Consider the following 14312-nt stretch of genomic DNA (forward strand, 5'->3'; position numbering starts at 1 on the left):
AGAAATAAAGCCTTTATCCTCGTTTTGCCATGTTAAGACTAGGTTTTCCCTGGTCTTAATTTTGGCGCTACCTCCTATTTGCCACCTTTCTAAATAGGAGACAGCATCAAAATCAGTGGGTGTTGCAGTGGAACGCCCACCGCAACACCCATTGCCCTCCCCTTTCACATTAAGTACAGGCTGAAAGGGGGTTTTATTTACAAGGCACCTTTTAGCCAAGTTAAGTGGCTTAACCCTGCCTTGTAAATAAGGCGAAGCTCCTTTCGCCACCACAACGTCACTAAAAGTGAGGTGGTGGGGCCGATAGAGGTTTGTAAATATGCCCCTAAGAGAGAGGCACAAGAGTCATCTACGTAATGTCAAGGCCTGGAAAAGGTTGCATGACGTCATTTCCGCTACCCCTGCCTTTGACTAAGAGACATCTATAGAAATTAGCAGTTTGATAACTAAAACTTCCACGGAGACACACGTTGTGAAAACTAGTTTGTACGCGTCTAATCAAGCAACTAAAACATGGCTTAAACTAATAAAATGAGCTAGGCTACCAAGCATTGTTATTTATTGTTTTGCCAGTATTATCTTAAAGATTAAATATTATCTGTCTCTTTCCCAACAGGCGACCTCGACATTTCGGTTGTTTCCAATTACATTGCAGTGATGGGAAAAGTGTATCCTGCAGTTGAAGGGCGGATCCTATTATCTCCAACGGACGGCCCTGTGGGAGCAGGAAACTCGCTCCACCAAAGCTTCACACTAACCGTACCTATTTTGTTTTTTGTACTAACCCAGCTGTTTTAAAAGCGACTGTGTCAGTGCTCTTGTATAAAGTGACAGTATTTTCAGCCTCTGGGACGGATGCCGGGATCTGAAAGTATTCTACTTATGTGGTGCTAATGAGTAGTCCTTGATCATATCAGCAGCGTGGCATTTAATCGAGGTTCATTTTCCGCCATTTTCTTTCTGTTGTCAGAACTCTTCTGGGTGCTTATAAAAGTGAGCTGTGTAGAGTGAAGTTGCGGTCTGTGATGCGATGAGAAGTTTCTCGGGTTTACCATTTGCATGTTATCCTCATGAGTTCAAACAACACAAGATCCAACTGCCTGTGTATTCCCTACAACAGAGTGCGCATAGAAATACTGGTGACTTTGTGACAGAATTTACTCCGCCATTGCAGTTGCAACGTTTTTTTTCTTCAATCTAGGTGCCGCAGTTAAGTCACTTTTTCCCATATTAAAAGTGATGCACCGGTGGCGCAAGGGGCTTGTAAATAAGCACCTCGCAATGTGAAACAGAGAGAGGAACATGTGGGAATCGGTATTGAAAAAACAAATTTGCCCAAAACGTGTTATTTCCCATCCACTGGTACAAGTATTCTGTGGGGGGAAATGACAAGGATTAATCCGGGGCACTTTTAACAAAAGACTTACTACCCCTGTGTGTGTCATAAACTTAGGCTCATTGCATCGGCGCAATGCAAGGTTGCAAGCAAAGATAAGGCTTTGTTTCATAAACTGAAGAGAGCAGAACTGTACTATATCTACAAATAAGTGGCACAGTTCTGCTCTCTGCCTGTGCTGGCCATTGGCGGCTGCCACATACACAAAGTGGAGAGGTGGGATTGGGGGGCGCCGGAGGGGGCACGGGAAAGGGTGGGGAGGGCATAAGAATATTAAACTATAAAAAAAAATCAGCTTACCTGCTGTCGGCTGCCTCCCACATCGCACCTTGGTGCTGGGACTTCCTTGTTCCAGCAGACACTGCAGGCTAGTCACAGACTCCTTGTCCCATTGGCCTAAGCAGGCTAAAAAGACGCCTTGCTGAGACCAGGAAGTCTGTGGGGTTTCTCTAACTTGACTGTTCAATACAGTCAGTTTAGAGATACCTAAGTGCGCATGTGAGTTTTGGTTGGCCTGAGAAGGACGGCCAAACACACATGAGCACCTAGGGAGTGCACTAGCACTCCTCCACCCATCTCCCATGCCTCATCCTCCCGCCCCTCCCTCCACACACCGGCTGAGCCAGCGGCTTGAAACGAAAACAATACTGAAATATTGTTTAATTTTTTTTGCTTATGGCTCTGAGCCAGTGGGGTGACACTTCTCCACCATTGTGGACGAGCCGCCCCTTCTGCTGGCGCACATTCATCTGCAATGCTCCAATGCAGACACTCTTATAAAGATGTCTGCATTGTGGTACATTTTTGTGCAGGAATGAGTCACTTCTTCACAAAAAAATATACCTTAAGGCAATTTCATCTTTGCGTGTGTGCTGCGGAAGAGGAAAAAACAAGGAGAATTAAAAAAAATTCCTTGTTACGTCAGCCTCAGGGAGGCACAGGATTTTGGCACAAATCCATGTCTACAGTTCTTTGTAGACATGGATTTGAGTCAAATTACATAGGTGGATGTGCAGTAAAGCCATTGTACCACCCATGGACCCCCTTGACGTCATATAACTTGCGGCTGTGCACTACCTGTCTCTGCACTACTTTTAGTTACAAACCAAAGCAAAAAAAATTTTTCGCGACTTTATGAATACAAACCTTGATATTGCATTACGTATACATAAAAAAGTTACGCAAACCCAAATCTGGGCATTAAGGTTGAATTTGTGCTGGTGTTTGGGTACCAGAACATATTTTTCATAGTCAGACTGTGGCCAAGAGAGAGAAAGGCAGAAAATCATTGACAAGGGTAAAAGGCAAGGTCGAAAACCTGCACAGTGAGGTAAAGTGACATCAAATGCGAGGTGATGGAAGAAAGAGGGCTGAGGCAGAATCAAGGCTAACAATTGGCAATCTGGATATAGGGCGGTGCCCACCTGGGCTTACTCCAAGCAAAACGTTTAATAATTAAAAACTCCATAATCTTTTTGAAAAGATTATATATTCTTGGTTCCCTTATCAAATACCTGCTTCCTTGGTTTGAGAGGCATATTCCCAGTGACCTATGACCACTTCATACCTGATCAGTGTTTGAAACATACATGAGCTATCATGGTGTTTCTGTCACACTCGTGAATGTGGTTGACCCTTAAAATATTAAAGTGTGAATAGTGACTCATAAAATACTCATGATCAGTGAAAAAGTTTACTTGTCCTGCGCTCATCAGCCTTAAGCCACTTATCATATTACCCTTTTCTTACTTGGCTAGTTCAGGTCTAAGCGGAAACTGAAATGCTATTTAAGGTAGAAATCATGTACTTATTAGATCTCGGGTATGTAAAGGACCTCAAAAAACATTCGTCCTGAGTAGGAGTCTGCAGACTATAATGATGTATTTCTGTCTCCTACTATCTACTTGCTCTTAAATGTCTTGTTGGCATTGTGTTAAAAGCGATGCCAAGCCAGCATGTTTTTGGAATTGAATTCCTGCTGTAGCCTTTCAGATAAGAGGACTGCTGAACCTTAGATATGGTACCTATTGCTCATCAAAGCAGAAGTCTAACACATTAAACCATGATTTGCCTCAAGAGGTCTTATGCGGAGCTGTAAAAAGTGTGTTTTACATAAATAGACTCCTGCCCTAGGTGGCCGCCAAGGTGAGCCCGAACCCACCAATATTGATAGATGTCTGAAAGGGTGCAAACAGAAGTCAGTCATTCTACATCAATGTTATCCTTGAGGATCGCTTACCAATTATACATTAGCTGGAAAATGTATGCAACGCGTTAAAATGGGCTTTTATCTATGCTGTTAGGGGCAGGTCTTTCTGGATGAGGATCGCTGGAATATTAGACAACATCAAGAATTTCCAATAATTATAAACGTACAGTACTTTTCTGCAACAGAAATTCTATATGTGCATTTTGCACAGAACGTAATGGCTCTATACCCCTCATTTGATTAAGGAAAGGTTCCTATTTAATGAACTTATCCGTCGCCCATTTTGCTAATTAAGTTAATTATTGCTGACCCAATATTTTTCACTGTATCTTCCTTGTATTTCTTGGCAATAGGTGTAGATAAGATTGCCACCACCTAACCTAAGGTCTCCATTGACCAGTATATCTTGTACCCCATCATGGAGACCACACTTCAGATAGTGTGATGTGATCTTTTAATGGCTGATCAGGGTCACGAGATTGTCAATGTTGACCGATTTGTCAGTCATGTTCAGCACCTTTGACCACATTGTGATCCGCAACAGACCTCATTCTGTGCGGCTATTCAAGACCCACACTTGCAATGAATTGCTCATTTTCCGAGGATTCAACCAAGGTTCTGCGTTTGTGGAACTTTTCCTCCTTTTTGGGGGAAAAATAGACTAATGTGGTTTCAAAGAGTCCCTTCTCAGGATATTTTGTCAAATGTCTTCGAATAAATGTTGACTTGTTTATTGCAGTTTAGGGACTTTCATAGTAATTTGTACACACACTCCCAGCTTTATCTGGGGCGGTCCTCAAACTCGCCTCAGCCACTTCCACATTCATCTGTCTGCTTCTCCAGCTTCTAGAACAATTAAGAGAGAGCTTACCTTCCCCAGGTTGCTTTTTACTAGAAGGACTGGGAGGCCTTTCAAGTTTCAGTGGCCAGACTAAATCTCCCGTCAGTGACATTCACTTTAATAGTAAATAATTTTTGATCCAAAGAAAATTAAACATCTTGAATTAGACTTATAGGATAAAGCCTGATTAGCTGTTTTGGTATAATTTTTTTAGTCAGAAGGATTAATAGCTTAACAGCTAGAGTGATTGATTTGCATTTTATAAAACTTCTGCGGATGGGATCAGAAAACAACAGCAACATTATATAATTTGGATGGGGATAGCATGTCCTCAATGAACATGAAGCACCAATAGAGTTTATTGGGACTAATTGCTGCAGGTTCTTTCCAAACCTGTATAAACAGAAAGCAATACAAAATTCTCACATTAAGAAAAGATAGTGAAGACTTCTTCCTTGAAACAGAAAAGTACCTCAGAATGTGCAATGCATTTCAAGGGGTCTGCTGACATCACACAACCATAACACTGTGGGTTGAATCCAAGGATGTTTGTGGCATTATTTCAGATATTTGCTCATGGGCCCAGATTTATTAGAAAGTAAAAGCGCAGCAATTAAAGTTGAATAGCTGCATTTCGTTAAAAGAAGAATAGCGCAATATCTACTAAGAGGTGGTGCTGTTTCCTCTGTCCCTTCACTGGTACACGTTTGGCTTCCCTGTGACCAGGCACACACCCTTGCACCACAGTGCAAGAGTGAGCCAGGCCTGGACTGGAAACCGAAACCGGCCCTGGCAAACTCCTCGGCCGGCCTCCCAGAGGAGGTGGAGTGGGGTTAGGGCCGGGCTGTGTGCCAGGGCCGGTTTTGTCCAGGGGGCTGATATTGCTGGCCCCCGGAAACAAAACCGGCCCCCACCCTGGCGGTCCACTGGGGAAACGTCCGGAGCCCGATACGGCCAGTCCGGCCCTGGAGTGAGCGATATCTGTAATGAATAGTTTTTGTATTGGAACGGTACCCTTCCAGCACACAAACTATCCTTTAACAGTTTTCCTGCTTTGTATGTGTGCTGTCCCAGGCAGCACCCATGCAAACTAGGAAAAATGAAGAGAAATGCTTTCCTCAGGAGGCGTAGTATTTTGGTGAAAATTTCTGTCTCCAATTGCTTGTCGGTAGGGATTGCATCAAAACCCATGGGTGGTTGCATGGGAACACCCATGCAGTACCCATGGAGCGCCCCCTTGACATAAAGTAACACGGATCAGCGTACAGCGCAAATTTGCTTTACTTTAATAAACTATCCAACGCAAATCCTAATTTGCATTGAATAGTAAATCCCAACATGACACTTTGCATCAGGTTTGTGTTACAAAAGTAACGCAAACTTGATGCAAAGCATTAGTAAATCTAGGCATTGGTGTCTTCCATCTCTCCAAAATCAGTGGTGCTAATTTGCCATGCATCATCCAATCTCAACTTCAAGGTCAGACATGTCACCTGTTTTGCCCTTCTCCACCCTCTCATAATACTACAATTATAAATAAGTAGGAGGAAACTCAGGTTATATGTGTACGTTGTATTGCCATAGTCCTTCAACGTAAGTTAACCTGTTGAGCACCTCGCAAGAGGATCCTTTCATTAGGGGTGTGCACTAGGGTGTTTCCGCCTATTAAGTCCTTAAATCATGGCCTTTGCATAGGTAGCAGACCTCGCATAAGTAGCAGACCTCCCAGTTTTACTTTTCATGTGCACAGTTTTTGTTTTTTTCTCCACTTGCCATTGAATCTTGCCAAGCCAAAATGTTCCCAGTGTAGTGCCAATCACTCTATTTTACATATTTGCATCCTACATCTATGCAAGAAAATTGAATTTTTCGCCGTAAGCGCACATTATGTGGAACTTTTCTATGCACTGTACGCATGTGTCAGAGAAAAATGTATCTTCGTTTTCTGCGAAGCATATCTTCTTAACGTTAAACATGGATATTTTCAACATCAATTTTGGCAAAACTCCCAGGGCCCGATTCACAGAACTAACTTAAGACAAAATCCTAAACTTACTACTTTTGGTATTCACAGAAGTTAGGATTTTGTCTTAAAACAGACTTAAGGCAGACTTAAGTTAGGATTTTGTCTTAAGTCTGTCTTAGGTCTGTCTTAAGATAAATTTAAGACAAAATCCTAACTTCTGTGAATGTCAAAAGTAGTAAGTTTAGGATCTTGTCTTAAGTTAGTTCTGTGAATCGGGCCCACAGTATTTCAAATCAAAGCACTTTGAAAACGTTGCAGAATTATATTGTGCTGCATTGTCTTCCTCCTAAATACATGTGATATATTATAAATACATCTATTGCCAATATGTTGCACGATAAATGGCACTATAATTGTATTACTTTCGTGTAGACCTCAACAATCCCTCGCATGACAGCAATGAAACCAAAGTGTTGAATATATTTTACATTGTCCTTCCGAGAAGAGATGAACCGCTCGCATTGTGAAGATTTTCATAATTCAAATGTAATCTGCATTGTGGAATTGCTTTTCTGAAATAATAGCAGTTGGCTTTGATACATTTATCATGAAGAACTGTTTTTAGATAATTACAAGACGTGTTTAAAAATGCCAAATAATGTCTAAATCGAAATAAAATATTTTTCCAACCATTGTTGTCTTTATTTTCAAAGATATGTTTGCCTCGGTGTGCTTTTTAGTCCACTGCGGTTGCTTTCAGGCTCTGGCTGGTCTTCCATTTGTGACTGGCCTTCTCTTATGCCGTATTATGTTACCTACTATGGCGGCTTTTGTACTTCCAGTCCATCAATCCCTCCTGCTATACCGTTGTGGCGTCCTTCAAAGCGGAGGTGGTGAAAGAAAATGAAGGGGCATATTATCAAGAAACAGCGTTAACATTACCGCCGCTTTAGCGGCAGAAAACTGCCGCTAAAGGGCGATAATGGGCTTGATAATACGCCTTTGTGAATTGCCATAGTAGCCCATGTTCTGATGTGAACCTGGGCTTCTATGGGAATTCTCGACGTCGTATTATCAAGCCCATTATCGCCGCTTTAGCTGCAGTTTCCTGCCGCTAAAGCGGCGATAATGTTAACGCCATGCTTGATAATATGCCCAAAGTGTTTTGCCCAGCCAGAAGAAAAAGCTCTCAGATGCTGACCGCGTACAAGGATATCCAAGCCCCCGTTCAACTCTCCTGATTGGTCTCCACTAGTTGGCTCTTTTCGTCTCTGTTTACTCCAATCAAAGCAAATGAGAACCGAGAAGGTTGATTTTGTTCCATAGAGAAAGGTTATAATTGGAATAGGAAGTACAAAAATCACTGTTGTGTGTACCACATACTTCCACATCCTCCGCATGCCTTCCTCTATAATTCTGGCATAATTATCAAGCATATAAGAAGTTGGGTGAGGGCTAGGAAGAGGGGTGTACAAGTGGTAAAACCTCTAAGGGTTCTGCCATAAACTACCATAACGTGCAGCAGTGGCCCATGCAGGTAAGAGCAGTAGGGCCTAGTTGGGGAGGAGCAGGATTCGACAGACAACCACTAGGGAAAATTAAATAAATAATTAATTTTCCTCTGTGGTCGCATGTCGAAATCCCCCACCTGTCCCCACCGCTCTTACCTCCACTGGCCGCGGCTGATAACGTGACAGCGTAAGGTGATGCCCAAGTGATCATCTTAAACAGTGGAAAAAATCACCAATTCTGACCTTGGCTCTGACTGAGGGAGCCAATGTCCAGGATGATATTTAGAACACCTGTAAAATACATCAAGCAGTAGACGGTGTGGAAATCTCTTTTGCTAGAATAGGACCATCAAAATATAGAAAGTATGTTAGTGTAGCAAACGTTTTTTATTTAGAAAGGATCTAAGAGGCTTCCTGAGTTGGGGTTTATGGGGACATTCAAGGAAGGATTAAGATTAACCATCAGTGCTGCAGCAATTCCCCCTCTGTGCTGCAGATCCTTTACTCCCATTGTTCATGACGAGCTCAGCTCGTCATGAGCACACGAGCAGTGTACTGCATGACGAGCTGAGCTCGTCATGAGCATCGAAGGGGTTAAGAATAGGTAGGAACATTTCTCATATAATGCATATATTGACACAACCTGAAGAGCGAAAGAAAGATGAGTTCTGAGAACTACCCTATCATAGCAACCCTATGAGGGTTATTCTGCAAAAAGTGGATAAAGCTCTTTCTGTCTCCAAGCTGCGATAGGAGCATTCAGAAGGATATCAAGGGGGTTTATCTCCGCTTTTTTGGCTTTAAAAGCCAAGAAAGCGGAGAAAAAATGATCTCCCTATTACCTAGCAGTCGCTAATACCAGTTAGCGACAGCTAGTAGGAGATAGCGACCATCTTGGGCCCCGCTTTGCATTTCAGTGAAATTTATCACTAATGACATGCAAAGTGGGCGTGCCAAGATGTTAGCGACTGGAAACAGTCACTAGCATCGCTATCTCCTATTACCAACTTGTGGAGATATTTGTGCTAAGCGCGATTATCTCCAAAAGCTAACACCTGCCCCTGAGCAGTTCTTAGCCATGTTATCCAATGGTAGGTGGATAACCTGGCTAAGAACATTAGCTCGGTAATGCAAGAATATCGCTGACTTTTCAGCGATATTCATGCATTTCAGCAGATTTTTATCGCTTAGGAAATAAACCTTGATAATAGCAAGGTTCCTAAGCGATAAAAAACGCCGCAGCTCGGTGATAAAAATATTGCTGCTAAGCCAACATAGCGATAATTATCGCTAGTTGTTGGTAATATGCCCCATCATTCGTTGTATCAGATGTCCTCACAGTAGTGAATAGTTCAAAGACCTTGTGAGCCTGACTGGAATTACCTGCCTTTATCTTATGTATTGATAGTATTTGACATTACATGTACTTCGCTTGAGGGGCCGTAAAGAACTTTACATGAAAGGGGATATTCACAAGAACGTATGATAAACATCGCAAAATTAGCTTACCGCAACTTTGCATATCGCAGTCTATCGTGGGAAAATAACACTGTGTTAAAGTAACATTCTCAACACGGCGGTACAATGCGATAGGCTCACGATAACGTGTCAAATGTCCGTGGTAAGCACAACGCGATGCCGAAATAATGCAAAACACAAACCCAACAAAAGTAGCGGTGAGGCCAATCGCGAAACAAAAACCAGCGAAAACCAATGACAGGCCTGCAATTCCCATGTGTTAAGTGAGAAAATGCACCATAAAAGCTGTGTAAAAAACGGTGCGATGACAATGTACGAGCACATGTCCATTTTCCCGCATCAGATGGGCATCTCCTCACAAACAGCCACAATGTACATTGGCATGCAGTCTGCATGTAAACTGCGGAAACCTACAAGAAACACTCTGTGAAACCACATCTCCCCTTCACATAGCAGAGGGAGAATCAACACCTCCTGCACACAGACGTGTCATGTCCATGATCAACCAATAATGAAAGCATGGGCAAATGTAGGGGCAGTGACTCCCTCTTACGTACATGTTGCCCATGTCGTGGGACATAAGTCACATGGTGCATCGTGGTGACATAAATCTGACCCCAATAGGAGCCCTTTTGTCATTTGTATGCCACAAATGACAGCCAATATGGCATGATTTGGGACACATGTGAAACACCAAAGAGTTGGATTCCGTACAAACTGTGACACACACAACTGGCAGCACGAATACGGGACACCCTAAATAGCCTCTCTGCACAGAGGTGACACACCCACCATCCATTTACAAATTATTAAATTGACAGCACTACATGTTGCACTCACACTTGTCTGAGTGAGGGGCTGCACAGAAGAGTGACATGCACTCAGGGAATTGGATTTGGAATGCATTTATTTGCACATGCCGTGCCTGTGGGCATTTTGTACTGTCACATGATTGCTAAGGACTGTCACAATGTGACGGTAACATGTGAAGAAATTGTCAATGATGTTGTCCCTATGGGCTATTCTTGCTGCGGCTGCAGTGGGGTGTGGTCCACCTGCCTCATCTTCATCAACGTCGTCCGGTGCATCTGGCACTTGTATCCATGGTGCATTGCTGCGTACACATATGCTGTGCAATACACAACATGCAACGATGATCTTGCGCACAATGTCTGGGCTGTACAGGAGCCTTCCACCAGTGATGTCCAGGCACCTGAAACGTGACTTCAACACGACAAATGTGCGTTCCACGATGCCCAATTGTACTGTTTCTGGGCCGGTGTGTTTGGGGCTCGGAGGGGTGTCATCATCCAAGCGCAGAGTGCATATCCTTAATCACCTGTGACAGTGCAGGGAGACATGAGTCAAAACTACGTAATGCCTGATTTGTTGGCAGGCTCACTGGTACATTGGTGTGGTACTTAGTGATTTCTGCATGACATGTACTGCTTGTTGCAAATGAGCGGCATCAATGTGTATTACGTAGCCTCACTGCTGCTCCTCCCCCGAGCCTATTCACTAGTGTGCGCAGCACGGTTGAATCACCTGCACCCCTACGGCACACCATTTTCATGCCTTTCTGTGAATGTCATAACAACTAAGGAGTGACTCCGTGAAAAAGATAAAGTGACAAAATAGATTACTGCAGACTTAGGGAGAGTGGTATTGGTGGCACGGTATTGAGATGGTTTACATCCTTTCAGGCCAACCTCTCCCAAACCATCTGGTCTCCTCCTTTTACTGCAGAGATCCCGCCTTTGAATGTGGGTGTCCCTCAGGGCTCCATATTGAGACCTACACTATTTAATTCGTACATGGCCCCACTTGCTCCTCTTGCCGAAGAGTCTGGGGCTAAACTAGTGTCTGATGACACACAGTTGTTGTTCACATGTGAGAAGGGTGCTGATTTAAACGGCACTCACATTAATTCCTGTCTTTCAAAAGTCTTCTCCTAGTTTAGTGACAAGCATTTAAAATGAAACTCCGAGAAATCCAAGATTATCTTTTTCGTGCCACGTCCCCCTGGAGCTTGGCATACATGGTGGCCACAAGACATGTCCCCCCTATCTGTCATCTGTCTCCATGTCAAAACCCCTGGAGTCAAGTTCGATGCACCCTCTCTATGAAAGCTCAAGTTCAGACTGTAGTTGGGGTCTGCTTTGGACTATTAAGAATGCTGTGGAATTTCCTTCCCTTGCTCTCCATCCCTTATAGGAAAACTGTTGCCGGAGCGGCGATTGCAGCTGCCGCCTTTGAAGAGGCCCGGCCATTTTGATTGCAGCCTGCGCGGGGCTTGGCATCCCCGGCCTCGCGTAAAACTGAGCCCGCCAGTGGTGGACAGTAGCCCGGCTCAGACGCCGCTGCGGAGCGTGGGGGCTGCTGCACCGAGACAGAGGGCGGCGATTAGAGAGGCCGCGCTGGCCGGAGCAGACCTGGGCCAACTCGGTGACGGTGGTGACTCGAGCTACACCTGAGCCTCAACTCAGAGCCCCGAGGTGCACCTTAGGCGATGGTGCTGCTGTGGAGCGACGGCGGGGGCTCCCTGCGGCTGTGGGTGCCTCGGAGACTTGCCATCGTGAGGAACCCTCCCATCAAGTGCTTGCTTCCTCGCACCTCGACCTGGGGGAGAGCTGACCTCATTGGCAGGTGAGAGCAAGTGCAGACATTCACGCCGACGCCCTGCCCTGCTGCTCTGTGGCCTGATCGTGTGCCTGGAGGGCTGCTGCACGGAAGACTCATCGGAGTGCCTGATCCGGCCGTCTGATCGGACAGGCTTATCTCAGAGACAGTGTGTAAAGCTTTTGTGAACTCATACAGTAACCCAGTGACAACACTACAGATGGACACCACACAAGTTTTTGTATAAAAATAAGTCTTTTTATATAGACTTGACACAAGAACACAAATGACAAAAATTCACAATACTGTGCTTTAAAAATGGTAGAAATAGCTTAGTTATCTTTAGATGTAAAATGCGACACTTTGAGTTCAATGTCCCTTTGGATGCGTAACGCTATACAACGAAAGTGTTGCAGGGAATGTGATGCGTTGGTTCCTTACATGCAAGAACGGTGGTGCGTCGGGTCCCTATTGCTGCGTAGGGGATGCACCGGTTCTTCTCCACATTGGGAGGGGATGCATCGGTTTCTTACTGCGCTTCCGTGGCGATGCGACCAGCAGCGCCGTGATGCAATGAAGATTCAGTGAAATGAAACAAAATTACATCTTCTTGATGTGTCACGATGCGTACACGCCAGACAGCCGTGCGGCGACTCAGCAATTCTTCTGAGCCGTGACAGGCCCTGCGACATGCTTCTCCGATGATGCAATAGCGTCTGCTGCGACAGCGACACTCTTCTCCGGTGATGCAAGCCGCTTCGGGTGATGCGATGGTGACAGCGGCAGCGGCGTTATGCTTCTCCGGTGATGCGATCGCATCTGCTGCGATTGCAACACTCTTTTCCAGTGATGCAACGACAATGGCTGCGGCAGCGACACGCTTCTTCATCTTGAGTCACGCTTCCAGTCCCAGTGACACGCAGTCTCTCAGAAGGCCTAGCTCAACAGCAGGCGCTTTAATTCCCAGCAAGGGAAGGCAGGGGAGCTGGTGAAGTCTGTTGTCCCGGAGACTTCAGCAGGAGGCAAGCTCTATCTCAAGCCCTTGGAGATCCTTTACAAATTGATTTGAAAGTAGCTCAAAGTCCTTTCTCCTTTATTTGGCAGTCAGGCAACCACTGCAGGCCAATCCCCGAACAGCACTCCGCTTAGGGATAGTCTCCTCCTCAGTTTCTCTGGTTCCTCTCCTCAGCAATGGTTTGTCTTGTTTTCTAAAATTCTGGGGTCTGGGTCCCCATATTTATACTAGCAAATCATTTGTCTCTGGAGGCAGAGAGTGTCTGTGCCTAGTCCAAACCAGTTATGTGCAGTGCTGGAGCACTTTGTTGACAAATCTCCTTCTTTCCTTTGACAGTGTGGGCCAGGGACATCAGACGCACCACAGGAGGTGGAGCCAGCATTGTGGAAGCTAGGCACAGCCATATTCAGGTCCCAGGTGCAACTCCTCCCACCCATCTACATGCAGATAGCTCTATTCAGCCCTGTGCTGACGCACCCTGTCTCCTGGAATCCCCCAGACCCTGTCACTCAAACTCTAGACAAGGAATACACAACCTAGCAGAGGCAGGCTTGGATAGTTAGGCAAAAAAATACCCACTTTCTAAAAGTGGTATTTTCAAACACAGAATGTTAAAACCAACTTCACTAAAAGATGTATTTTATCATTCTGAGTTCAGGCATACTAAACTTGAATTTCTACATAGTTCCCTGAGTCAGTTAAGATGTGTAAGATGTTCTCATCGAACTGCACATTCTGGCCTATGGGGAACAGGTAGCCTTGCAATAGTGAAAAACGAAAATGGCTGTAATTCACTATTAGGACATGCTACACTCACCAGGGCATGACCTACCTTTTTACCTAGAATGCACCCTGCCCTTGGGCCTACCATAGGAGTGACTAATATTCCAAAAAGGGAAGGTTTAGGGACTGACGAGTGGGTGCACTTGCCCAGTCAAAATGGCAGTACCAGACTGCACACAGGCTCGGCAATGGCAGACCTGAAACACACTTTACAGGCTGCTTCGGTGGGTGGCACAACCAGTGCTGCAAGCCCACCAGCAGCATTTGATTTGCCAGCCCTGGGCACCCGCAGTGTGCTGTACTAGGGTCTGACAGTCAATCTAATAAGCCATTCATGGAGTCAATAATCCATACATCAATTTACAATAGGGAGAGCATATGCACTTTAGCACTGATCAGCAGTGGTAAAGTGCCCAGAGTTATAAAACCAACAAAAACAGGTCAGACCAAATACACGAGGAGGGCAAAAAATTCAGGGATGACCCTGCAAAAA

The 14312-nt window shown here is 44.8% G+C and overlaps 1 protein-coding gene across 3 annotated transcripts in view; it reads left to right on the forward strand.

Moving 5' to 3' along the window:
• The window catches only part of NT5E (5'-nucleotidase ecto), a 428517-nt gene that overhangs the window by 369582 nt on the left and 44623 nt on the right, over positions 1-14312 (forward strand). The window contains exons 9-11 of one of the 3 annotated variants that reach the window (XR_015296621.1): positions 617-4841; positions 4888-6459; positions 6697-7104. Coding sequence is in view for 2 of the 3 variants with exons in the window: in XM_086926573.1 (XP_086782699.1) it covers positions 617-798 (182 nt within the window). In the remaining variant the exon portion in view is untranslated. Of the gene's footprint in view, positions 1-616; positions 7105-14312 lie in introns of those variants that run through there. The other 2 variants (XM_086926572.1, XM_086926573.1) reach the window with 2 other exon arrangements.

The sequence above is a fragment of the Lissotriton vulgaris genome, chromosome 6 (assembly GCF_964263255.1).
Source record: "Lissotriton vulgaris chromosome 6, aLisVul1.2, whole genome shotgun sequence".
Lineage (NCBI taxonomy): Eukaryota > Metazoa > Chordata > Amphibia > Caudata > Salamandridae > Lissotriton > Lissotriton vulgaris.